The sequence below is a fragment of the Rattus norvegicus genome, chromosome 8 (genome assembly GCF_021556685.1).
Source record: "Rattus norvegicus strain SHRSP/BbbUtx chromosome 8, alternate assembly SHRSP_T2T, whole genome shotgun sequence".
Lineage (NCBI taxonomy): Eukaryota > Metazoa > Chordata > Mammalia > Rodentia > Muridae > Rattus > Rattus norvegicus.
The window spans coordinates 35,802,101-35,828,375 of NC_141541.1; the positions used below are offsets into that span (position 1 = coordinate 35,802,101).

The 26,275-nt window shown below is 42.8% G+C and overlaps 1 protein-coding gene across 6 annotated transcripts in view; it reads left to right on the top strand.

Moving 5' to 3' along the window:
* Zbtb44 (zinc finger and BTB domain containing 44) overlaps window positions 1–13,596 on the top strand; it is a 58,114-nt gene extending 44,518 nt beyond the window's left edge. For 2 of the 6 annotated variants that reach the window (XM_087562688.1, XM_087562691.1), the window contains 3 exons: window positions 1,592–1,701; window positions 3,839–4,139; window positions 6,524–13,596. In XM_087562688.1, coding sequence (XP_087418814.1) covers window positions 1,592–1,701; window positions 3,839–4,139; window positions 6,524–6,806 — 694 coding nt within the window. In that variant the 3' untranslated portion in view covers window positions 6,807–13,596. 6 annotated transcript variants of the gene reach the window in all.
* Window positions 13,597–26,275: the final 12,679 nt, after the last annotated feature.

The following is a 26,275-nucleotide window of genomic DNA, read 5'->3' on the forward strand; positions in this document are numbered from 1 at the left end:
CCAGGCAGTTCTGGCACACACCTGTAATCCCAGCAGTGCAGAGGCAGAGGCAGGCAGATATCCTGATCTACAAAATGAACTCTAGGACAGCAGTCCTATACAGAGAAGCCCTGTCTCAAAAAACAAACAAAAGCTAAATTCCTTACTTTTTAATAATCTTCTACCAAGCCCTCATCAGTTCCTAAAGCACTCCATATTTGATCTTCCCTTTGAACCTTTCTGTTTCATAACCTTTGCTTACGATATTTTCTCCCTTCCTCTCCACTCTTTTGACTCTTAAATTTTTTTATAATTTAATGTGTATGGGTGTTTTGCCTGCGTATATGTTTGTGTACTATGTACCACATCTCTGCCAGGTGCCTGCAGAAGCTATTAGAGGGCATTAGATCCCCTGGAACTGGAGTTTCAGATGGTTGTGAGGCACTACTATGTGGGTGCTGGGACTCAAACCCAGGTCCTAGAAGAGCATCCGGTGCTCTTAACAAGTGCGCCGGCTCCCTCTGACTCTGACCTTCAAATCATTGAGTTGGTGTCAATCGTTGAGAAGGCCTTCACTGACTACCAGCTTAAACCAGCACTCAGTTGTCTTTCACCACTGAGTATAGATTCTACTGGAAGAACTGCTCCTCAGATAGAGTGCAGAATGGTCTTAATTCTTAATACCTGTACTTGCTGAAAACTTGAAGGATCAAAAATGTGTTGTTCTCGAGTAGATAACCCTGGAAGATTATGAACCAAATCACTTGAATAAATTAATAAAACCATAAGTAAGCATAAGTGCCCTTATTCTTTAAATTTTTTAAATAGTAATCAAGTTGCCTGTTCTTTATTAAACACTTTGCTGAGTCATGGAAGTGTAGAAATGAAATAGCCTTTCTCTTGAGAGCTTCATGAGTTTTCAGGGAAGCGAAGAGGATGAAGGTAGATAGGGTAATCTGCAGGGGTTTGCCGCTATCATTAGGAAGTTACCTACTTAAGCAGTAGACCAATCCAGGCTTGCAGGAAGAGGAGATGATTACATCAGCTACATTTTATAAAATGAGTGGCTACAACCTGAGCAAAGAAGGCAGGCTCATAGAGGACGTTCAGTAAGTGAAAGCACAGAACATAAGCACACTAGAGGGATTTATTCAGGGAAAAGTATATTTTGAGGCATGGGGAGTGTGACCAGAAATTAGACTGGGAAGAGAAAGTTCATATATGAGTAGTTTTGGACACTTCTTGTGGGGGATGAGAATTTATTCTAAAGACAATTGTCGCAAGATTTTAAAGGGGGAAATGATAAGGGTCTAAATTAAGACAGAGGAAAGGAGGGAATTCAAGAGATTGAAGGGTATCTAAGGTAAAACAGCTTATATGTTTTGTGTTTTAAATCCACACTTAAAGATTCTGGGCATTCTGGCAATCACATTGCTTTATAAATTTAAATAAATAAAAGTCTGTTGCTTCATTGGTTCATGTAAGAATTGGGCTACAGAAATGTGTATTCAACTTAAACATGAGAGCCTCGTTGTCTTCTTTGGTTTATTTTTTTTAGATTGGAAAATGTTCAGTATCCCTATCAACTGTACATTGCTCCTTCTACCAGCAGTACAGAACGACCAAGTCCAAATGGTCCAGACAGACCTTTTCAATGTCCAACCTGTGGGGTTCGCTTCACCCGTATTCAGAATCTAAAACAGCACATGCTTATCCACTCAGGTAATGTTACCTTCAATGTTGTTGTCTAAGGGGGTGTGCCAAACATTTTGCTTTGTAATCTGATTAAAATAGAAAGTAGAGACTTTGTGCCAGGCATAGTGACACATACCTTCAATCCCGTAACTCAAGAGTGAGGCACGAAGATCTAGAATTTGAGGCCAGCCTACACTGTATAATAGAAAGACTCCATTCCATCTAAGCAAGGGGGTAGGGGTTTAGGAAGTGGGGAAAGGAAGTGGAGGCTGGGTGGGATGAGGGAGGTGAATTACAGAACAGAAAAGAAACGTGTAGTCCTGAAAAGTCAGATGAGACCAAGTTAGCTAACTACGGTCTCTCTTTGAAATGTTGGGAAACTAGAATGTTTTACCACAGGTATCCAATATTCTGATTAAAACTTAGATGCAGTTATGTATGGTAAAGGTATACGTTAACAGGTACTGGCTATATTGCGTATATGTTTCACAAGTGCAAATAAAGTTAAAAATTATACATAGGCAATACTTTGAACTTCTCCCTAAGTTTGAGATTTTTGACAAATTAACCTGCTTGAAGGATTTCATAATTTGTTTTAATTCTGTCAGTATCTGCTTTTGATTAGTTAGCTTTGTAGTAGTTTTTTGGACAGGAAAAAAAATGTTAGATGGATGTGGTAAGCGAAGTTTGAATATGGTGATGGTACAGGGTAGACAGTAGAACTCTGCCTGAAGGCTGAGAGGGTGGTGGCTGTGTCAGCTGCAGCTTGTTTCTCCAGCTCTGTGCGGTCTGGCAGTCTCTGTCTTAGTGCTACTTCCTGCCTTCTCGTTACGTCCACAGGTTGTGTTGTGTTCTGCAGTTTTAGCCTCCTTCCCCCCAAATTGTGGTAGTAACTATAATGAAACTTAATATTTTTATAACTCCCTTATTAATATCTAATAATATTAAATACTGAAAAGCTAATTATCATTTAATGAGCTTATCATGATTGTTATATACAGAGATATTAGAATTTTTCCTTTTGTAATAAAATACCCTGAGAAAAGCAACCTAAAGGAAAAGGCGTTCATATGGCTCACAGTTCCAGTTAAAGTAAGTCCATCATGGCAGGGAGGGCATAGATAGCAGCAGGAGCTTGAAGGGATCATGTCAGTCCAGTCAAGAGCAGAGAGCAGTGAGGAATGCATGCATGGTAGGTAGGATTCTTCTTGCCCTCTTTCTTGTTGATATAGTCCAGAATTCCCTACCCAGGGAAAGAGCCCACTAGCAATTAATAGACTCTTCCCACATCAATTAACTTAATAAAGGTAAACCAGAGACCCATCTTCCAGGTGATTCTACATTTTGTTTAATTGACAACACTAACCATCACAGACAGGTGATGGTTAAACTTTGAGTTTAAACCTCTCTGATAAAATATTTGTTGTTTGGGGGGATTGGGGGTGTAGTTTAGGTGTGTTTTACAGCCAGAACTTTGGTTCAGTGGTTGGACTCTTACCTAGTATGCACAGGTCCTAAAGTGTATCCCAGTTCCACAAACAATGAAATAATTGGTTATTTAGTTTCCTTTGTTGCTGTGATAAAACTTAGGGGAGAATGGGTTTATTTTGTCCTACAGGTGGGTCATAGTCCGTTATTAGGGAAATCTGAGCACAAACGATGGAGGAATGCTGCTTGCTGGCTCACTCACAGGCTCGTAATTCCCTAGTTTCCTCATACAACCCAGAACCAGCTGCTCTGGAGAGTAGTACTGCCCGCAGTGGGCTGGGCTTTCCTACACCAACTAGCAATCCAGACAGTCCCCAACAGATGCCGGCTGAGCTGATCTCTGGAAGGTCCTCGGTTGAGACTCCATTCTGACATGACTCTAGGCTGCTGTCATGTTGACAGTTAAAGCTAGCTAGGTTAATTAATTTTTGAAGTCTGAAAAATGCATCATTCAGAAAACAATTCAATATGTATTACCTCATTGCCTCTTCCCTATCTTGCCCTTTTTTAAAGCAGTAGTGACTTCAAATATTCTGGACCATCTCTGAAAGAATGTTGAGTCTGTTTTATTGGCATTTTTTCTTAATTTTTGTTAAAAAAATGTTATTCAGAAATGTGTGATTTTATGACCTCTCAGTCTATTTTTCAGATGGTATTTTGCTGTTTTGTTTTATAGGAATTAAACCATTTCAGTGTGACTGCTGTGGAAAAAAGTTTACCAGGGCTTACTCGCTAAAGATGCATCGCCTAAAGCACGAAGGTAAACGCTGTTTCCGGTGCCAGATATGTAGTGCCACTTTCACTTCCTTCGGGGAGTATAAACACCATATGAGGGTTTCCCGGCACATTATCCGCAAGCCTCGGATTTACGAGTGCAAAACATGTGGCGCCATGTTCACCAACTCTGGAAATTTAATCGTGCACCTGAGGAGTCTGAACCATGAAGCATCAGAGCTAGCAAACTACTTCCAGAGCAGGTGAGGTGCACAGCGAAAACCCCATCAGGAAAACCTGCTTTCTAAACTCTTCCTGCTTTTAGGGCAGCCAGCCTGCTGTGTTATCAGGTTGCCAGCTAATCATTCACATTCACTTTAAATTGCCACTGTGCATACTCTGACCACCTGATCTGATGAAATTTTGGTAGGTCTCCTAAGTTATAAAGTTATATTATTGGTATTTAGAATATTTCCTACAAAATAAATAGTAGAAGTACCCCCACAGAAGACTATTTGTCCTCTTAGGTTTTCGTTTTTATGGAATTAAATAAATTTCCATATACTATATATCATATATATAATATGCTAGATTTAACTAGATCTTATTACCAGATAGACCATGTCACCTGTATCTTAGTAGACTACAGGTCAGACTATAAATGTTAGCAGAGTTCTTTCTAAAGTTTAGATATCCATGTTTAGTGGTACGTGCCTTAATCCCAGAGGCAGGCAGGTCTCTGAGTTCCAGGCCAGCCTGGTCTACAGAGAAACTGTATCTGGAAAAACAAAATAAATACATAATAGTCTTATGTAAAGGAGTATCCATTTCCTAGAAAACACTGTTTGACACCTGTTACCATGGATATGATTAGATCCAATAAGTCTCCTGTTTTCCTAATTTAGTGCTCTGGCTTCTTAGCATTAATGATTCACTATAATAATATATTTATGATTTATAGGTTATCCAAGTAAATGCAGTTCTATTTCTAGCTCTGCTGCTGACTGAGCATGTCAGGTATCACTTGAAATTTGGCTGAAGATAAAACACAAGCTTTAACAGGAGAGTATCTAAGTCCTCCTGTGGATATAACACTCTGTTATGTGTGATTTTTTTTTTTTTTTTATTATTTTCTTTTTTTCGGAGCTGGGGACAGAACCCAGGGCCTTGTGCTTGCTAGGCAACCACTGAGCTAAATCCCCAACCCCTATGTGTGATTTTTAACATGGTTAGAATTCCACCTCTGTAGGAATCCTTGGTTCCTCAAAAAATAAAATCCTTCTAAACCCTTATACTTTTAAACTAACCTTTTTTTTTTATAAACATCTTTTCAATTCTAAACTATTAATGTGTAGATTTATTTTTCCCTCCAGACCAGGTATTCATTTTATTTAATCAGTTCTGATTCTGAATGTATAGTTATGTCACTAAAGTTAGATTACACTTGCAGTAAAAATAAAAATAAAATAAAAGGCTCAGCGGTGTGCCCGTGCAGAGCCGCTGGAGCCGCATGCTCTCTCACACTGTCCCCTTGGTGGGCTGTCACCACGCCTGACACATCACTTTCCGAAGGGCCATTCCAGCGAGGCACCACGCCATGCTAGCCCCAGGCATTCTATAGCCGCCCTCTCCAGGCTGTTCCTCGAGGAACTTTGCTCTCATCCCCTATAGCCTGGTAAAATCAAAATTCTAGAAACTTGTAATGTATCAATCAGATTTATATGTTAAATTCTCAGTCCACAATACATCCACACAATAAACTCATTGTCAATTAATAAAGATATAAACCGCTCACCTAGACAAGGTAAAATTGATCCAGTCCACCTGAATCTGGATCATCCTGCTCTGTCGTCTCCATCTTGATTCTCCCACTTCTCCTCCTCCTCTCTTCCTAGACTTTTTTCCCGCCTACCCTTCCTTCTCGTTCAGTGATAGGCTTCACCTTATCCTGGACCTGCCTTGCTGCATAATGACATCATCCTACATGTGCTTACTCGTCCAGTTTTACCTCTCCTATGGTCTTTCCCATGTAGGCCCTGTGTCTTATACTGCTCGTCTCTAACCCATGAAGACTTTTTAGGAAATAGAGCACAAGACATCAGAAATTACTTTGCACACAAACTGAATATTCAGAGTTTTAAATGGTCACTCCAAATGTAATGAGTTTCTTTCTAAATTTTTACCAAAATGTATTACTGTTTTTATACATAGTAAGGTGAACACTTAATTTCTATATCTTTCAACTTCACATAGTAAAATACGTGTAAGGTCATATATGCATAAAGACTGGGCTTCTTTGCTAACCTCTATGTAGGTAGAAATGAAGAAATGGGTTTATATAAACCTTTTACTCAGCTTTAGTGAGATGCCACTTACATTATATACAGACTCCTATATGTAGATCCAGAAAGACCTTTGAAGTGTCCAGAGAATCAATGGAAGTGATCCTTAATCTTTTCTATTGCCCACAGGGAGATGGGATGTACTTTGGTTCTATTGAATGGCTTCAGTTGATATTTAAGAAAGCTTATTTATTATTAACTTCATTGAATAATTAATGAAAAGTCCCAGTCTTGTTTTATAGATGATTTCTTTTTATTATAGTTTGAAGATTAATCTTGTATTTTATCCTTTGCCTCTCATTTAGTGATTTCTTAGTACCGGACTACTTAAGCCAGGAGCAAGAAGAGGCCCTTGTTCAGTATGATCTTGGAGAGCACACTTCTGAAAGCAGCTCTTCTGTTCAAATGCCTGTGATTTCACAGGTCTCCTCAACCCACAACTGTGAAAGCACTTTTCCCCTGGGGTCTCTTGGTGGGCTTGCAGAAAAGGAGGAGGACCTGCAAGAGCAGCCAAAGACCAGTGCTCACGATGATGCTCCCCGAGATGACCCCCCCAAGGCAGAGCTGTCTTCTATAACTATTGAGTGATTCTGTGATTGGCCTGGGTTTTGGGGTTTTTTTGTTTTGTTTTGTTTGTTTGTTTGTTTGTTTGTTTGTTTTGGAAAGTGCCTGTGCTTGGTCTCATATGTTTAAATTTAATTTAATTTTTTAAAAAGGGGTTCCCTTTGTAAGCTCTGAAACTAGAGGGTTCTTTGTTTTGTTTTGTTTTTTCATAGCTTTAGTATGTATACAATAAGGTAACATTGAAACAGAACATAAACTTTAAGAGTAAGGAAAAGCAGCTGACTTAGAACATGGCAGTTCTTCCATTGTTAAAAGTGGGCAGCAGCAGATACAAAAGAAGTCGGGTTGTTGTTGACCTTTCTGAGATAAGAGGGCTAATGAGAAGTTACTAAAGAGTTTGACAAAGCCTAAGGAATGTTTACTCCTGGACACAGGGTGTTAGAAACCCTGTAGTTTTGGAAGAATTTACGGTATTTTTTTTTTTCAGATGACGGTAAATAACTTCTGAAATCCAGTATATTCTTTTTTTTTTTTTAAGCCATTTTGGATTTTCATGGTGAAAAATTAGTATCAGGCAGGTATTTTCTGTACCTTTGTAGTACTCCTCCAAAGGCTAGGTGTGGTTGAGAAGAGTCAGGCGCGCGTGGAATGGCAGGGCGCAGAACGAGGTACGTATACCCAGCTTTGCAGGAACTCTCTTCAGACTGTTTTTTTTACTGGCCATTGACTGCTGACATCTGGTTAACTAGGACATTGCTCAGATAAGTGTCCTCGTGTCCCATCAACAGCACTTTCACTTGCATATATACTATTGTGCTGCCATATAAAAGAAAAATATTGAAGATATTCTATATTTTATATATAGGTTTATGTATTGTTGAGGATGTCGATGCTGTGCTGTTTTGGACAAAATAAAAGAATTCTGTTTTGAGGCTACATTCTTAACCCAATTAAGATTGTTTACAAGATCACATTTGACAACAATATAATGTTCTTATTCCAAAATATTTTAAGGTATTGCCAAGTTTGTTAAAAGCCGCTATTACATAGTTTTCACAGGATGTGAGCAATAATGTGAAAGATAAGAGGTGGTAAAATGATCATCTATGACTCAAAACTTAGAGGAGCGATTGTTAAGACTAAGATCTAAAAACTTTGCTACTCAGATGATAAAATTTATATGATACTCTAGATTGGGATATACTTTTTTATCTGCTGCCATTAAAGCCTCTTTGATCTGAAGTATTCATGAATCAATAAATAATGAACTTATGTGTAATTTTTTTTTTTCCCGGAACTAGGGACCGAACCCAGGCCCTTGCACTTGCTAGGCAAGCGCTCTACCGCTGAGCTAAATCCCCAGCCCCATAATTTTTTATATAGAAAGTAGCCCCAGCATTTATCATTGTGGTAGCCCCTGATGGGGTTAGAAGATAAAAACTACATATGTTTTTTTGTTTGACTTTGGATATTTGTAACAGGATCATAGGTAGCCCAGGTTGGTCCAGAACTCATGATCCTATTGCCTCAGTTCCCCCACAATGCTTGTTAACATTACATATCATAGACACATCACCACATCCAGATCAAGCTATAGTCTTAGTCAAACACATGATCTGACTTTTACCCCAGTGCCAGACCTTACTTACTTACGCTTTATGTTTTAGTAATTTGTCTCTTTAAAATTTATTAATTCTGCAATTTAATTTCTATCTCTGTCCTTTTTTCTTCTTAATACTGAGAGTTGAACCCAGGACTTTATATATTATGAGCATGTGCTCTATCACTAGATCCAACCCCAACCCGTATTTCTAGTTTTTTACCTGACTCATTTGCTCCCAAGCATAAGTGTGTGACCTTCAGAAAAGTCAACTAAAAGAGTCAGTAATTTTTATTTTATTATCATATGATCTTTGAAAACTGTGCCTACTAATACATAAATCCTAAAACTCATTAGAATCCTATTTTAGTAAGGTAAATGTTTTTGGTTCTAAACTGGGTTTTTATTTTGTTAAGAGCTAGAAAAAGGGGAAAGGAAGAAAGAAATAAGAGTAAATCAGAGATGAATTGATTTGAAGAATTCTTTTGAGATTTTTGGTGAAAGTGTTTCAGTATGCCCTCTCCTAGGAATTCTGAATTAGGACAGCCCTGCTAGCTTCCCTGGGAAGGACGTGCCTCACTGTGGATTTTCATTACTAGTGACAAATCTTGGAGCCAACCTTAATGAGAAATTCCAATATACTATGAATGCACAAATGGTTAGATGCCTACTGCCCAAATCTTTTTGATAAAGTTACCCGACCAGTGTTTTTTTTTTTTTTTTTTTGGTTCTTTTTTTCGGAGCTGGGGACCGAACCCAGGGCCTTGCGCTTCCTAGGTAAGCGCTCTACCACTGAGCTAAATCCCCAGCCCCCGACCAGTGTTTAATATAAAATGATACAAAGGCCTTTTTCTGTTCCAATATGACTCTACATTTTTTGAGGACATTTTGTTTATGGGTCTATTATAGGAAATACAACTGCAAGAGATAATTGTATATATAGTAATACTTAAAGTTTATTTAAAGTTGATTTAAGAGGGGAATGCCTAGATGTATACTTTTCACCAGAACATACGGAAAACATTGTGAAGAGATGAAAGCCAGTTAATGTGATCCCATCATAGAAATCACCAGGGGAACTAAACAGAGAAGCAGTCTTGTTTAGAATAAATATTTAAAGGTAGCTATCTTTCGTAAGGCCTACGAGGGTAACTTTGTGATATTTAAAGGGCTTACATTTTAGAATGCTAGATAAGTTACTTTTTAAAAATCTAAGCATTTTATATAAGAAAAGCTCTGTTTTCAATTTTTTTCCAACTACCAAATAGATAGGATGTGCTTTAGAGGTAAAGTCTTCACCGTGTTGGAGGCGGTAGCCCCTCCTGTCAGTCTTTGCATTTCCAAACTCCAGCTTCAGAGGGTCACGTCAGGACGCCACTGACTCAGAAACAGAAAGTTAACAGGACACTTTACCTTGTGCATTTAAATTTTCTAAGAAATGGATATTGATAACGTTATTATCCAAAAATATGTGAGCTTCTCTTAATTGGCCATTTTAAACAATCCTAATTTTTATTTTGAGTCTAATTTCAAGTTTAACCACAGTTCATTATTACTAGGTTTTATTTTGAGTTTTTCAGGGGTGGAGTTTAATTTTTTTTTTTAAGTTCACAATTTTGTTAAGACAGAATGTACTAAAATGTTTAAGTTGCTTCATTTCAGTCTTATGTTTGAACATATTAAGTCCCAATAAATAGGATCCGTGTTAAGATACATTCCCTTTGTTATTAAAAACAAACAGAAAATACTTGTTAAAATGTTTTACTAAATAGAGTGGAGGAGTAAGGGCCTCTGGTTCACTGAGTCATTGGTTCTCCAGTTGCCTTCTAACTACGGAGCCAGGCTCTCCTGTTTTAAAACTGATCCCCATTCCTTTAGAAGCTATGTTAAAATAAGTCTTTCACTCCTTGAAAAAAGGCTCTCCTTTCATTTGTCTAATTAATAGAAGGCACTTGCATGGTGAGTGTCTGTTTTCAGATTAGGCGTTAGTCTGTTAGCTTTTCTAAGGTACATGACCATACAGTGTTATGCAGAGGGGATCCTCTAGCAGGATCTCAGACACTGTTTTCTTACGATGGCAAATGAGCAGTCCTCAATTCTAACTCGAGAGATTTTGGTTTGTAGACCTAATGACCAGGCGAATTAGAAACTTCCATTGTACTGCATCACTCATCTGCCCAAAGGGCCTTCAAACTGAAGTATACACCTACATGAAGGAATGATGTGAGTTCTTAACTAGGAGTGGGGGAAAAGAACTAGGAAAGCTCACATAATGGAGCAGACAGCCCAAAGGTAGGGGAGAAAGATAGGTTTTCACTGTAAACGTTGACATCAGACGCCTTTTTATATTTCCATAGTTACTAAGAGAACATATAGAAACCAGAAGGCAGTGGAACAAAAGTGAGGGAGTAGAGAGATGTTATTGTTGTAGTAAATACAGCTATGAGGAATATTTATAACTAAATACATGTTTTAAATAAGATCAAAATTAAGATTTCTTATTTTGCTTATACTAGTATTTATCCACTCTTGTTTTTGACAGAATGTGGTGACGTGGGATAATTTTTACGTGAAAAATCTTCAGCAAAACAAATTTACCAAAATAGCAATGGGTCAGCTAAACACTGGAGTGGCATTAAGCCAGTCCGCAAGCCGGTTAAGAAGTAGGCTGTAATGTTTCACTCCGGAATGCATAACTTGAGATGTTTGCTGCAACCTAGAAACATGAACTGTGTAGAACAGGGAATGCTGCTGGGCACTACCAGGAGTTACTGAAGTGATGAGTGAGATGCTTTCCCATATCGTAATTCTGGTTTATAATAGAAGCGATAGTTCCATGGTTTTGGAAGTAGTCACTGTAGATTCCAGACAGTCCAGTTGGAGCCTTGGCTTTGGCAGTGTCTGAACATGTTGCTTTAACTGCTCCTTCAACTTTAGCAGTGCTCCCTGAGTGAAACCCAGGCCGGTTCCAGCAGACACCGGGCTTCCTGTGGACATAACAGTTTACAAAAACTTAGGAGTTCAGACCCTGATTGAGAAACATTAAAATTAATGTTTTTATTAAAAGTATAAGAGAAAATTAAGTTTTTTTAAGTGCCTAATTTATAAAGTTAAATTCTTTATTTCTAAGTTATCAAGCTTTGCTAAGCCTAAAAACCCTGGGCTCAGTTGTGATGATTTACTAGTAAAGTCACCAGTAATCATTTGAGGAGCTATAGTGTCATGACTTTTACTAAATTCCTTGTTTTCTCAAATGGCAGACTGACTATACCTAGAGCTTGAAAAGTCACCCTGTGAGTGAGTTCATTACCAAAGCCCGTCACCTGCTGAGTAGTCAGCGCTGTCTGCACAGGAGGGAGTAGTGTGGCTTCAAGATGGCAGCATTGTCCGCAGTGGTGTTTTCCAGAGAGCCTTTTCTGTGAGTAGTGTGTGCGTGCCCTCTGAGCTTGTCCTGTTAGGTAGCCGTTCTCCGGTTGACAGCTGATATGAAGGTCTTTGGCACTGAGAATGCAGTTTTGAAAGTTGCACTGCTTTTCTGCCCCCTAGAGTGAGTGGCATTGGATATTTAGAAGTGAGGCCATAAACTTGTTACTTTGTTTATACAAAATGATGGCTTCCGATGCTTATGTATGGAAGTATTGCTTAAAGAACAGCCTCTGATAAGGTAAAATCTGGTTTTGACTCAAGTTCTAATGATGTATTTAGTTTATTGATACTGGTGTCTCCTGTTGCATCAGCTAGATATTGCCTGCCTCTTTGTTAAGGCACCCTGTGGCACCTTACGTTCAACTTGAAGGATGGTATGTGGCCTCTTTGTGCCTCTACTGTCTTTTCAAAAGCCATTTTATAAAAATCTTAGGTATTTTAATATTTAAATATATATATTTGTGAAAGATACTTTTAGAACGAATTTTTTTTAACTTTAAAGTTCCTGTATTCCCATTTTTAAGAGTAAACTAAAGATTTTCCAGGCTTAGGAGTATCTTTTTTCAGAACCGTGATAAGAAAGTCAGATTGAGGTAATAAACCAGAGAGTTTGATGATAGGGAAAAAGATATCTGGTGAGGGGAGACAGATTTAAAGGTGAAAACAATTACTTTGATGTAACAAATTAACTTCTTAAATAAAGTTTTGTGGTTTTGCTCCTGTGATTTCGTATTTGCTGCTATAGTAGCTCACTATTTTATAGGGCTAATATATAAATCTGGCCCCATTTAAAACTGAGGTCCTTTCTAATCCAAACAGCCTAGAAAGAGACTGCAGCACAGTCTGCCAGCGGTGGCCAGTGTCCATATAGCTGATGCATGCTTTAATGTTTGCCTGTAGCTGGCAGCACGGAGGTCAGGGAAGCTTCCTACCCTGCCAGACAGAGCATTATGATTCTTGGGGGACTGGCATCTGGGAGACAAGACAGGCCAAAGAGGGAACCGCTGAGGAGAGCGTGTGAATGCAGTTGCATGTTCCCATGTTCTCCTATAGCAGTCCTACTCTCCAGCTGCGCCAGTCCCCATGTCACCAGCTCTGTACCAGTTGTCATCTCATTCAAGTGTGGCTTTACTTGGTGACAGTGGCCATAGCTAAATTACTTAGCATGTTTGACTTTCTACAATAACAAAAATGGTCTTAAATTTTTGTTTTGATTTCCTAAAAAAAATGTACACAGTGTCATAACTTCACGTTTTATAAACTAGTATCTGGCTATTAGTATTTTACAGAAACCATGGTTCTTGGTGACTACATATATATATATATATATATATATATTTTTGTGACCTTTTTGTAAACTAAGTGCCGTTTCAACGTTACAATCATTTTTAGAGTTATTGTAATCAATGTGAATATCATGTTTTTTCAAATCTGTTCTGAGCCTAGTGTTTGCTTTGTGAAAAATATGTGTATTGTATATATTCTGTATAGTTATACTGTATTGAAATATTAGCTTGTTTGATATGAGAAAAAGTATGTATTGAGTACCTTTTTGCTAGCCTGATTGCTTAATCTTTTTTAAAAAGGTTTAATTTTTTTTTTTAATCTTTAAACTGGCCTTTATTAATGGTCACAAATAAAGTTGCAGTTAGAAGGGATGGACAGGGAAAATTTAGTCTTGAGTGTCTTTGGATAGAAACATGAGACTAAGATTTGTTTCGGGTTTTTTGTTTGTTTTTGTTTTTGTTTTTTTTTCTCATTAAAATACCTTACTGATGTTTTATGAAATAAGTCTCCTGCTGTTGTCATTGCCTGGTGGCTAGCAGGAGGGACTGGGCCCTGAGTATGTGCAGACTGGAGACTTAGAGTGGATAGCATCTGTCAGTGCACCTAAGTACAGATCCCACCATACCATGCCCAGGCCGGGGAGGAAAATGTCAGGAGAGCAGTTGGGGAAGCCATCAAGTCTGAGAGCTAGGAAGCCAGCTTCCTGGGTAAGGTTACTCATTGGATGATGGTGGCCTGTGATTTTTTTTCTGAAGTTGTTTCGTATTTAATACTGGTTAGGCGGAGACGTGGTGCTGCTATTTCAGTAGTGACTGTGGGAAACAGAAAAGCAGCTCATCACAGAAGTGGTGCATAGGGGCCTCAGAGGAAATGACTGTAGTGAGCTCAATGAGCCACAGTCATGTTCCTTAGTTAGGTTCAGAGGTTAAGACAGAGGGTTAAGTGTTTGGTAGTGGGCAAAGTCAGCAGTCTGGTTCCTCTAACCCTGAGCCATGGATTACAGGCCAGGGATAAAAGTCAAAATGCAGGTTTTGCGTAAAAATTATGAATGGAAAGATTCTGAGGCTGATAGTAAAAGTGGTAACTAAATAAAGATGTGTCTTCTAAATTGGTGGAATTAGGGGTTGGGGATTTAGCTCAGTGGTAGAGCGCTTCCCTAGCAAGCGCAAGGCCCTGGGTTCGGTCCCCAGCTCCAAATTTAAAAAAAAAAAAAAATTGGTGGAATTAATAATCTGGACCTTTGAACTAGAAAGTTTGTTCTAAGAAATGAACAGAACAGAGAAAGTTACCAAATTATATAAACAAAAACCTTAAAGGAGGGAGGGTATGTATTAAATCGGTCTTTATTTTACATGACCCTCTTTGATGTCAGTAAACCTCACAGATGTAAAACAGATAGGTGTGTTTAATCTAGAAAGCAGTCCCCCTGTGAGAATGCTCTGAATGGAATTAGAGCCCTCCTGGACAAGAAGGGCTGTTGTTGTAACACCTGTGACTTCCTCCAGTTCTCATTGGTGTTTCCTACCAAAAAGTAAGTATTTGTTCTCCATAAATAAGGAACAGTTCATTGCAAAGGCCATGAGCAGAGTTGGTAGTACTTAAATACAGGACCCCCTCATTTGTCAGTCCCTTCTCACAACTCTATTTTTATTTTTTATTTTTTTCGGAGCTGGGGACTGAACCCAGGGCCTTGTGCTTGCTAGGCAGGTGCTCTACCACTGAGCCAAATCCCCAACCCCTATTTTTATTTTTTTTAACCCATAAAAAATTTATTAGCAGTGTACAGCAGGCTCTAAGACCACACTTTGTTCCAGCCATAGGAAGCAAAAGATAATGTGGTAGAGAATCTTGATGTTTAACTAGGAATGAGAAGTGATCACTGCCTCCTCATAGAAGGAAGGGATCGTTTATATTTTTGCCAGATCTCTTAATTCCACCTGTGGTCAGTCCTTCCCGGCTATCTTTGTCTTTAACCCTTGGAGTTTCTCTTTCTGCCTCTGTTTGAAAGTCTTATCTCTTTTTCCAGTTTCTTGGGTTATTCAGGGTCCTTTTTCATGCTACCTTTGTATCATGCATGACCTGGTGGTTTTGGCCTCTTCCCTAATTCCTGATGCTAAGCCCTTTTGCTGTTTCTGACCGGAAATTATTTTACTGAATGAGTAAGTCTCATTTACCAGAGAACTTGACAACTTAGGCAGGATCAATACCTAACCTACCCCACTTCAATGCACAGCTCGTATGTGGCCAGCTTCAAATGAATCACCTTGATTCTTGCCAACTGGAGATCATCTATTGGAAAAGTTGCTATAGAACACAGCCAAGTTAAAGTTCCCAGACTCTTAAAGTTCCCAGACTCTTGTCTACTTTGAGGGCAAGGGCAGAAGTGCCGTCTTCAAAGATCCAGACATATATACACAGTGGGGTCCTCCAGTAGAGCCTTATTTTTAGGAGAGAGGGAGGATGCCGGCAGGCTCTGGTCTTGCTGAGTATCATGGGCTGGCCTTTAATCCTCAGAACGACTGTGCATAGCCGGCCGAGGTGTCATAAATTTTTTTTTTTTTTTGGTTCTTTTTTTTTAGGAGCTGGGGACCGAACCCAGGGCCTTGCGCTTCCTAGGTAAGCGCTCTACCACTGAGCTAAATCCCCAGCCCCATAAATTTTTTATTGCTTCCTCAAACATCACAATCCACACCTCTCTTGATAAAAGGGAGCCTCCTACACTCAGTGGGACTCCCTCTCAGCTTAACATAACACTCTGGATCTTTATTCCTTGTCATTGACACTGTCTTATTCATGGATGGCTTGCAGGCCCTTGGCTGACTGAGCAGAATGCATGAACCCTCTTGGTCTTTTGGAGGCAATGGCTTCTAAAGTAAAGAATTTTCAGAAGGGAAGGATTTTTCTTTTTTTTTAAAGGCGGGGACGGGGCGTGGGGGCGGTGCTTGACAAGTTCAAGTTTATTTGAAGTAACTAAACAGAATTTACTGTTCCAAAACTCACAAGGTTACAGAGTATTACTCTGAAAGTTTGTTCTCTTTTTAGTAAAATACTTTGATCATAGAAAATTGTATAAATTAGTCTCCAAACGTTTTTAGAATATTCACATTTTAAACAAAATATCCCTGGAAAACATGTAAGTTTATAACCAAAGGATGGCAGCATTGTCAAAACATGATTAATGTGCAAAAGGTAAAATGCCTTTAGGGATCACATGTAAAACAGTGGTCCAGGGAGACTGCTCATGTAATGTTTAACTTGAAAGCACTAGGGCCTGAATTCAGTTCTAGAACCTACTGTGCATATGGGTAATCCACGCCTAGGAAGATGGAGGCAGGTGGGTCCCTGAGCAGGCTGGCTGGGTGACCACAAGTCCTAGGAAATCTACACGTCTCTCCTCCCTAGTGCTGGGACAAGCACCAGCCACATCAGCCTGGCTAACACAGCAAGTCCCATCTCAGAAACTTTAGTTACCATATATTTTATAAACCCACAGTTCCTAGGTCAGATGGCCTGTTTAAGGAATCATAAAAAAAAAAAAAAAAAAAAAAAAAAAAACCCTTTTTATTTCCGAGAAATGCAAGAACTCTGTACAGTATCCAGTTGAAGGCAGCCCAAAGGCTGTGGACTGCCACCAAAGCTGCAGAGAGGAATGGCAACGGGAACGGAGTTTAGTTCATCTATGGCTGCAGTTACATGTGAACATTTTTAGGCCAGTTTTTTAAACTCCGAGTTACGGTGAGCACACCAGGAAACTGATCTTTGTCAGGACTCCATTGGTGTCTGTGGGCTCCCTCTCCTGTAGGGGCCACTAACAGATAAACCTTTCATGCTACCAATACCAGTCTCTCCCGTCTTCCAAACGCTGCGTTTACTGAAGACAGTGCCAAACCTGAAGCCCTTCTGTTCTCCAAAGGCATCAACAAACAGCAAATCAGGACAGCGTGAAGAACAAAAAGGGAAGGACTTTTAACAGGAAAGAAAGAACCAAGACTGGAGAATCTCTGTGGGGGGTGGGGCTGGAGTAGCAACCTGGCTAAAGGGACAGCGAGGAAAGTGTGAGGAGGAGCCAGCACCTCGGTGGGCTCTTGGGGAAAAGAAGGGTTTGTACAGAAGGAAGGTGCTTCAGAGGTCCATTCTGAGCCTTAAGGGGGAGTGCTGAAGGAGCAGAAGGTAATGTGCTGGACTTTGTGGATGAGAGGAATCGAGGATTGTGTTAGAAGCTTGCCTAGGGCCGAGCCAGAGTTGAAGGCTGCAGCACTTGCCCATAATCCCAGCATCTTGGGAGAAGGGAGGGTCTGGAGGAGTTTAAAGCCTGGCACCTAGGAGGAAGAGCAGGAGTTTAAGGCTGGCCTGGATGTTCTGAGGCACTGTCTCAATAAAAAATAAAATAAATTGGTAGAAAAACTAATCACATTAACTGAACAAAAGACCAGAATCCGATCTCTAGAATTAAGAACAAGATCTGAGGGAGCACATAACAGACTTGAGTTCATCAGAGTTAGAGCCCAAGAAAAGGTAAGAGAGCAGCGCTGCCAGAGAAGCAGCCAATAGTGGGTGGGCTGCAAAGTGGGCCTTGAACTCAGTTGTGCGTCTTGGCTCCCAGCAGTGGGGGGATCCTGCCATGGCCGTTCTATACCTGCGGCCTGTTCACTGCCCAGGCATCCTGGCTTTGTTTTTAAAGGAAACTCCATAAGAAAGCAGAGTAAGGATGAGCTCTGACTGAGAGTCTGCAAGAGGACTGTGGTGCAGCTTGGAGGCGAAGTGTGCATGCACGTGTCAGGACACCATCGCTGCGGGTCACAGGAGCTCGTACGCGGCTGACGCAGTGGCCCTCCTTGTGGCTGTACAATATTTAGTATATTAATGTACTTGCTTGCTAGCAGAATTCATCTGCTGAATTGGTCTATGGGATTGCTTATCCCAGACATTGTCGGTGGCTTGCAAGTCATTTTCTATTCATAAGCATTAGAACCCAGAGAGCAGGTATTGGGCTTGCAAGCCCAGATCTTGCGCTGATAGAGTTGTCCTGCGAGGGTAGGGAACAGGGTCAACAATTAAAAAAAGGAATGGAATATATGGATTAGTAAGTGCTGAAGAAAAATGTGTTCATAGGCTGAGTGCAGTTAGGTGGCCAGAAGTGACAGCTAATCAAAGTCACTAAGGAGGAGATGAGTGTCACACACAGGCAACACAACGCACACACTCACTACCCTGCTTAACTTGTGACCAGGCAATGAGTTATCCAGAACAAAAGCTAAAAGCAGGCATTGCTGGGAGGTTTAGAATATGAGACAGAATAACAGAGAATTTGTTTCCAGGCCCAGTGGGTATCTCCCTGCACAGATTTCAGAGGCCTGTTCTTCCCAGAGCAAGTCACCAACTGGGTTAATCCAGTCAGGCACTTATAACATTATAGATTGAGGTTTGGGTTTGGGGGTTTTGTTTTGTTTTGTTTAAGAGTTGGACCTTGTTCTCAGTATCCAGAATTATTATTTTAACAGCATTATATGTCGTTTACACTACTCTGCAAACTAGTTGTTTGCTCAGTTCTGGAGTAGCATGCCGGTGGTACAGGACCTCTGGCTGGGTAAACTGCTATTATTGCTAGTCCCGAATGCACCCGCATGTATTCCTCCAGCGGCCATGCTGTTCTGTTCACCCAGTACACGAAGCAGCTTTGTAAAGTGGGAGGGCATGTGTAAAGGGCACACTGCTCCTGGAGAGCCCAGCCCATGCTGCTACATGTGTAGTTTCTCCAGAGCTTTAGTCCACAACACCCCACCTCTGTGTGGCTTGTGTGAGAATTCTAACCTACTACATGGGCACACACATTCAGCGGGGTCTCTACAGTTTCCCTTTGGACTAAAGTGCACATCTTCATGCACATCCATGTGTACATGTCACATTTCTGTGTAACAAGTGGGAGAGCTGAAGAAAGAGGACTTTCCTAATTGAGTCCCCTCCAAGGCCTTGCAGTGCTGCTGAACTATTAGGGTCTGGCAAGGCCTCATTTTCAGGTCTGACTGCTACCAGACTACCGAGGGCATCAGACCAAAAGCCTCTCCAGCCTGGTAAGAACAGCCCAGCGAGTCCACCCTTCCTTTCTTGGGGTTCTCCCTGCTGTCGCCTGCAGCACCCTTTCCAGTCACATTCCCATCCTCCCTCCCTTTGGCTCTGAGGCCCTGAGGTCAGCATTCTCCAGTGCGCTGACTCTCCCACCACCAGCACCCACATGCCCCAGCGCTTAGCGTGCGCTGTGGGTGTCCCAGTTCCCTTCCCATTCACATGGAGGGGATGTGCAGGGCAAACACCAAGCTGCTCCTCTCCCGGTGCTCTGAAAGGCTGAAGCTGCCAGCACAGAGGTCGGGCCCTCTGCTACTGCTGTGCTTATTCACTGATTCCAAGGAGAGAGGCAGGCTAGCACATGTGACTATTGGGCCAGGATATATGGTACCAAACATGCTTATTTTCTGTACTCTGAAGCTGGGGTGGTGGGGGTGGGGGTGGTGATGGTGGAGGAGGAAGCACTTGTGCTCCTGAATTTTTTTTTAATTTTCTGTGAGTTTTTTTGCCTGTATGGATGAGTGTGTACCACATATATACCTAGTGCTTGCAGAGGCCAGAAGAGGGCATTGAATTTTCTGGAACTGGAATTAAAGGTGGTTGTAAGCTGCCGTGTGGGTGCTGGGAATAAACAGAACCTGCATCTTCTTGAAGAACAGTCTATGCTCTTACGTACCGAGCCATCTCTTCAGCCCTTAACTGCACAGAATAATGACTTACACTAAGGCATTTTCATACATGCTTATACCTTGTGTATGGTCACAATTTCACATTTTCTTTTTCTTCACTTCTGTACATCCTTCTCCCCAGCCCCTTAATAGTCTCTCTTGAGGTTGTCTTATTTTTGTTTCCACATGCAAAGATATCCGGCCCCAGGTCTGATTGGTTGGTTGCCGCGCTGAGAAGAGCCTGCAGAGTGTAGAGCATACAAGACAGTCTACCGCTGGGGTAGCGGGTACCACAGACTGCAGTGCTTCTCTTCCTGGGCAGAAGTTACTTCACTTACCTGATGCCCACCCCTTTCCTTGCAAATGACAGAATCTTGTTCTCTATGACTGAATAATGCTCTAGTTATATTAGTTGTGTGTGTGTGTGTGTGCATGCATGTGTGCATGTGCACGTGTATTACGTTTTTATCCAGCCATCTGTTTGTTGACAGGTGCTCAAGCTGATTCTGTTACTTGACTACTGTGGGCAGTACTGACATAGACAAAGGAGTACAGGTCTCTATCTGGATTTGGGCCGATGAATGAACATTCCTCTGGATGAACTCAGAAGTGGTATAGTTGAACCATAGGGTAGTTCATTCGAGTTTTGTTTTTTGAGAAACTTCCACCCTAACTTTATGCCAGGTCGTGTGCCAGGATCCCTTTTCTACTACATCATTGCCAAAATTTACTGGGCTTTTTGGTCACCATTATAACTGGAGTGAAGTGGAATCCCAGTGTACTTTTAACTTCTCTCTCTCTCTCTCTCTCTCTCTCTCTCTCTCTCTCTCTCTCTCTCTCTCTCTGTGTGTGTGTGTGTGTGTGTGTGTTAGAGAGAGAGACAGACATTGAGACATTTGTACTACCTCAAGAAGTATTTAGATCTTTTGAGCATTTTAAAATCTGGCCCACCCTGCAGCAGCTGCTTGTCAAATGCCTTGCTACCCTTGTGGTAGGAAGATGAATGGCTGCGCGAGTTGCACTCAGGACGCTGGGTCCATCATGAGAGCCCTGCTCCTCCCTATGTCTCACTTCCCATGTTATTCTGGAGTTCACAGCTGCACTCCAATGCTTGGGGAAAACAGGCCTGGTACCTGGTAAGACATCAGCAACTGTCTTTGAGTTGACTAAATGAGGAGACGGGAACATAAAGCTTTTGGAACTTGGGCCACAATCACAGAAACCAACAAAAAGCCAACTAACTTGGCCCACACCACAAATCCTGGTGACTTGGAAGCTGCAGCAGGAGAGTCACTTAAGCCCAGGAGTTCCAAGAGCAGTCTGGGCAATATTACCAGACCCTGTCTTTGAAAGGGGTAAGGGTACTATGTTGTGACCCTTAGTGTACTTCCTCCTCCTCAGCCATTTGAACCCTCGGCAAGGAGGACACACCAGTTAGAATGTTCCCAGAGCAGGCAGACTCCTCCCAGCTCTCGATGTTCTCTGAAGGCTCCAGTGCTAGAAAGACGAGGTGCTTGGCTTACACTCACTGCAACTGCCCTAGTAAACAGCAGAGAGGCTAGAAAAGCAGGCCTGACATGAGGAACACTCCCAGGCCAGCCATAGGAAAAGGAAGGGCCCATTGAATGAGGTAAAGGCATTTCCCACAAAGACTGACAGACTTCTAACCCTAGGGCCTACAGTGTGAAAGGAAGAGAGCTGACTCCTGCAAGTTACCTGGCCACCTGCACACCTACCATCCCCCAACACACACATCCCAACTGAATCAAATTATTTTGAAAAGGATGCCTGATGATGGAAGCAGACGCCTGGAACCACAACCAAACATTAGGCAGAGAGAACCCAAATTAGAGATTCCCATCAGGTTCTTTGGAACTCAGGGAACCCAGCAGAAGAAGCAGGAAGAGGGAAAAGGGATTGTATGAGTCAGAGAGAGCAGGTAGCCAGGGGAACTCGACCCACAGAATCAACTAACCAGGCTCGTGGGGGCTCACAGACTGAGGTGGCCAATCACCGAGCCTGCATAGGTCCTCTGTATGTTGTACTTGTCAGCATGGTGTTCCTGTGGGATCCCTAGCAACAGAAATGGGGGTGTCTGATTCTTTTGCCAACCTCCTAGACCCCCTCTCCTCCTGCTGGGTTGCCTCATCCAGCCTTGACATAGGGTTTGTGCCTGGTCTTATTGTACCTTGTTAATGCTGTATTAAGGCGATGCCCCCACCCATAGGCCTGCTCTTAGTGGATCCGGGGAGAGAGGAGGGAGAGGAAACTATGGTGGTCAGGATGTGTGTATTGAAAACAAGCACCCAAAAGAAAGAAAAATTTTAAAATGCTTCCCATGCACTCACTGCTTCCCCCCCCCCCCCCCCCCCCGCAGACTAGCTCCACCCAAGGCATCAGCCAGCAAAGCTGGTTTGTTTGTTTTGTTTGAAGACAGGGCCTCACTATGTAGACCAGGCTGGCTTCAAACACATAGAAATCCACCTTCCTTTGCATGCCAAGAGCTGAAATTAAAGATTTATAGCACTACCCCCGGAAGAAGCCTGCATCTTCAACCCTTAACTGCCTCTGTCACAGCAGACAGGCTCCTTCCGCACATGCGAACAGTGTTGGAGGCTCAGTTCAAGAGCTCGGGAACCTCTGGGTCTTAAAAGGAGTCTGCCAGGTTCCCTGCCGCATGGACAACAGGCAGCATGCGCCACCTCCCTTGGGATGTTTACACATGATGGGAATATACAGCATAGGAAAGTTGATACAGCCAGTCATGGAAAGCCACCTTCACAATGAGTCCAGTGTCACCCTTTATGGGGACACAGGTGGTCAACATCCATGGTTGCCATAATTGCTTGGGCGGAGGATGCCCAAAGCTTCCTTCTGAACCGCACTTGTCTCATTGTGCCGCACTGACCACACTTAAGTACGGTGTGTGAGCGCCCCCTAGTGTCCTCACCTGGAATGAACTGCAAGGTAGAAACTAAAGTGAACTTTCTGTATTTGTCTTTACAAAACATTTAAAATCCAATTAAAGTTTTTCTGTTTAAGTACCTGATGAAGTTGTCCAAATGTCACTTTACTTATTTTCAAAATCTCTTAATAACAAAATGGGGTTGTTTGGTTCCATTACCCCAGTTCCATAAAATTTCTTATTTCTCAGGTACAGAATGAAGCCCATCCACATGGTTGGCATGTTGACCTTTGGAATTGAGAAATCTGACAAAGGGGTCTGCCCTAGGTCCCTGCCCCCAGCAGAGTTTTTAACCATCTTTCCAGGCCTAACTCTAAGCGAAGGCACCTGCATTGTGGACTCTGTTCCCTTTGCAGAAGCATCTCTTGGGGCCAGTTTTCCACAGAAGTTTAGGGCTCAGAGGAGGCTGGTGAGGAGCAGGGGCTGGTCCTGAACTTCAGGGTGGAACATGGTGTTCTGCCCACAGCCAAGACCTCAAGGAACCATTTCTCCATCCACACTGCCCTGGGCAGAGTAGTAAGAGAAAGCAGATGGTTTGGCCCCTGCACAAGGGAAATGCCCAGCAGCTACTACTGGAGGAAGCCAAAGGAATGGGAATGGGAAAGACTTGGAAACAGCCAGTGCAGCCCAGCTAGTGAGCATTTCTTCTAGCCTTTTCCATGGGTGCCTCAGCCAGCGGATTTATTGTCTGACACAAGAGTTCTGGCACTCTAGAGCCCCAGGTGGACATGACCTAGGCTCCAGAGAGGGCCAGAGCTCCTCTGTTCCTCAGGCAGCTGTGGGACGTACTCCACTGGCTGAGAAGCCGTGAGCAGGGCATCTCTGGGCCTGGAGCTCCTCTGCAGCCGGAACGACTGATCCACTTCCAGGACACTCGGAGAATGAGGCAGGGGACATACACAAGGTGTCTGCCACACGCTGCTGGTTGTGCCTGCCACTGTTGAGCCCATGAGCTCAGGTCCTGTTCATCTCTAATACCCAGCAGACAGTGGGACACTTGACAAGGGCAGGGCAAACAGAATGAAAGGACAGTGAGTCTTCCATCCAAGAAGCTCGTCTGCTCTCACAACTTGAAGTCATTCGAAGTCTTCCCAGGCCTAGGGGACCTCCAGGTTAAGGTTCTTTCCCACTGAAGTGAGGCTAGTATTCTTCCACACCTAAACTCACCTCAGAAAAGATGTTACACTGAAAAGCTGAAGGGTTGTGCAGAAAGTCCCTGCACACAGCCAGTGAGATGGCTCAGTCCATAGGGTCCAGCTGCCACCCACCGAGCTTGACAACTTAAGTCATCCTCTAACTTCCAGTCAGCCGGGCATCCTGTATCAAGTGCCCGTAGTCCCAATCACAATGGGCACCATGCTGAGTTAATGAACAGAAAGTCTCTCCTCCCACTTGGCTTATATGAGTAACCTGGCATTTCATTTTGTTTTGCCACAAATCTTTCAAGCAGATTAACTTTTTTCCTAAGTCCATGTCCCTGTGCTGTCCTGTAGACTGCCTAAGCTTTAACCCTCCATGAGGGAGCGCTAAGGTGCGCTCTCCTTTACGAACCGGCCTCTGAATGGCCTTCTATCTGAGGGGACCTCCGCCCTTCCCTGGAAGAACTCCTCTCATTGCCTCTGTCCCTGCACACCATGTCCTTGGAGTTCTGGCTAGGCCGGACCTGAAAAATTCCCCCATTGAGTTAAGCAGGACACACGGAGTGGCACACAGATAAGCTGTTATGGGTCACGGGTGTGGTAGAAGAAGCTATGATAACCTCGAAGTTGAAGATGATGTGTGGGGGAAGCATATGAGCTAAGAGGAAGGGAAAGTTGAGCCCCCGCCCCAGGAAAGCAGGGCCCTCCTGCTGGAAGATGCTGAGACAATGGAACAGGCAGACAATGGAGCCTCTCCGCCCACGCCCACGCCTGGAAACATGGGCTTTTTAGGAAATGAAGGGAGGTGAGTGGAAAGGGCAAAGCCACAGCTGCAGGCACAGTGACAGAACTAGAATGAGAGGTGGAGAGCAGGACGAGGCTCACTGAAACCCAGAGTTGGGAGTCTTCATTTAAATAGTCTCCCTGCAGGCCTACAGATGCAGCAGTCATCACTGTGGCGTACACATTAGACAGTCCTCTGTGCAGCGGGACTGCTTGCTTCCTATGTCCCTCTTTCCACTGTCTCTGTCATGAGCTCAAAGGAGTCATCTCAGAGCAGAGCCGGGCCACAGCTGTCACTAGGACTTGCTGGCAGTGGGTTTGCAAGCACCCGTGTCACCTCTGCCCCTGCCAGTCATGCTTGTCCTTCTATGGAAGAGCGACTTGGGCCTCCCTTATTAAGATCTAAAGCCGGGGGGTTGGGGATTTAGCTCAGTGGTAGAGCGCTTGCCTAGGAAGCGCAAGGCCCTGGGTTCAGTCCCCAGCTCCGAAAAAAAGAACCAAAAAAAAAAAAAAAAAAGATCTAAAGCCGGGGGTGGGGGGAGTGAGGGGTAGCCCGTTCTTACTATGGGTTTGGTCTCATCATTCTCAGTGGTATTCAGCAGCTTCCCAGAATCCCTTGCTGATTGTCACCCCACTTGGAGTAGCCGGGTCTGAGTTATCTGTTCATTCTATCCCGATTTTCACCCTTAATCTGAAAATTGAGGTGACTCCAAAGCTACTGACTTGGTAGGTGGACCCCTATTCTACCCAGGCAGGCAAAGCCAGAGGAAGGCATGCTCATCACTAGCCTAGAGCAAGGCCCAGCCTTGAAACGAACCTCCTGGCTTAGGAGGCTCAAGGGGACTCATGCCTGGAAAATAGTTCCCATGTGCTGGTTCACGTCCTTCAGCTACCCTGAGGCATACATACAGAAGAGGGCCCCCAAACTAAATCATTTCCAGACTTTTGTACTAGGAGTGTGAACCACCTTTGTCCACTCCGAGTGTTAGTCTCCTTTCTCTGTGGAACGCTGGTAGCGTGTATACACACCCAGAATATGCTGGAACGGACATTTGTGTCAGCACAATAGCTAGTGTGGGGCTTCCCAGTGCAGGCCCAGGGGCTCTGTCACCTATACTCAGATCCTATGTCTGTTTTCCTCTAAGTGTGGGCTTTGGGAAAGTCATCTAAGGCCCTGGTCCCCTGGCATTCTCTGTAAAATGTGGACATAGGACTATTGTGAGGATTAAGCAGAATTCCATACATAGACCACTTAGGCCAGCATGGTAGTGCCCACTTGTAATCCCAGCACTTATGAGGCTGAGGCAGAAGGGTTGGAGGTAGGTACGTAGGCCAGGTACATATCAAGGCCCCAACCCAAAGAGCAAAAATGAAAGGAAAAGAAAATTAGGAGGTGCCATTTTTCATTAAATTCTAAATTTCCCATCATTTTTACAGCATCGAGAAACTCTACCGCCTGAGGTCCACTGGCTGAAAGAACCATTTCCCTTGCACAGGTTCAAGGTGGGCAACACACAAACTCCAAGCCTGGAAATGGGAAGGTTGCATCATTGATTCCCATG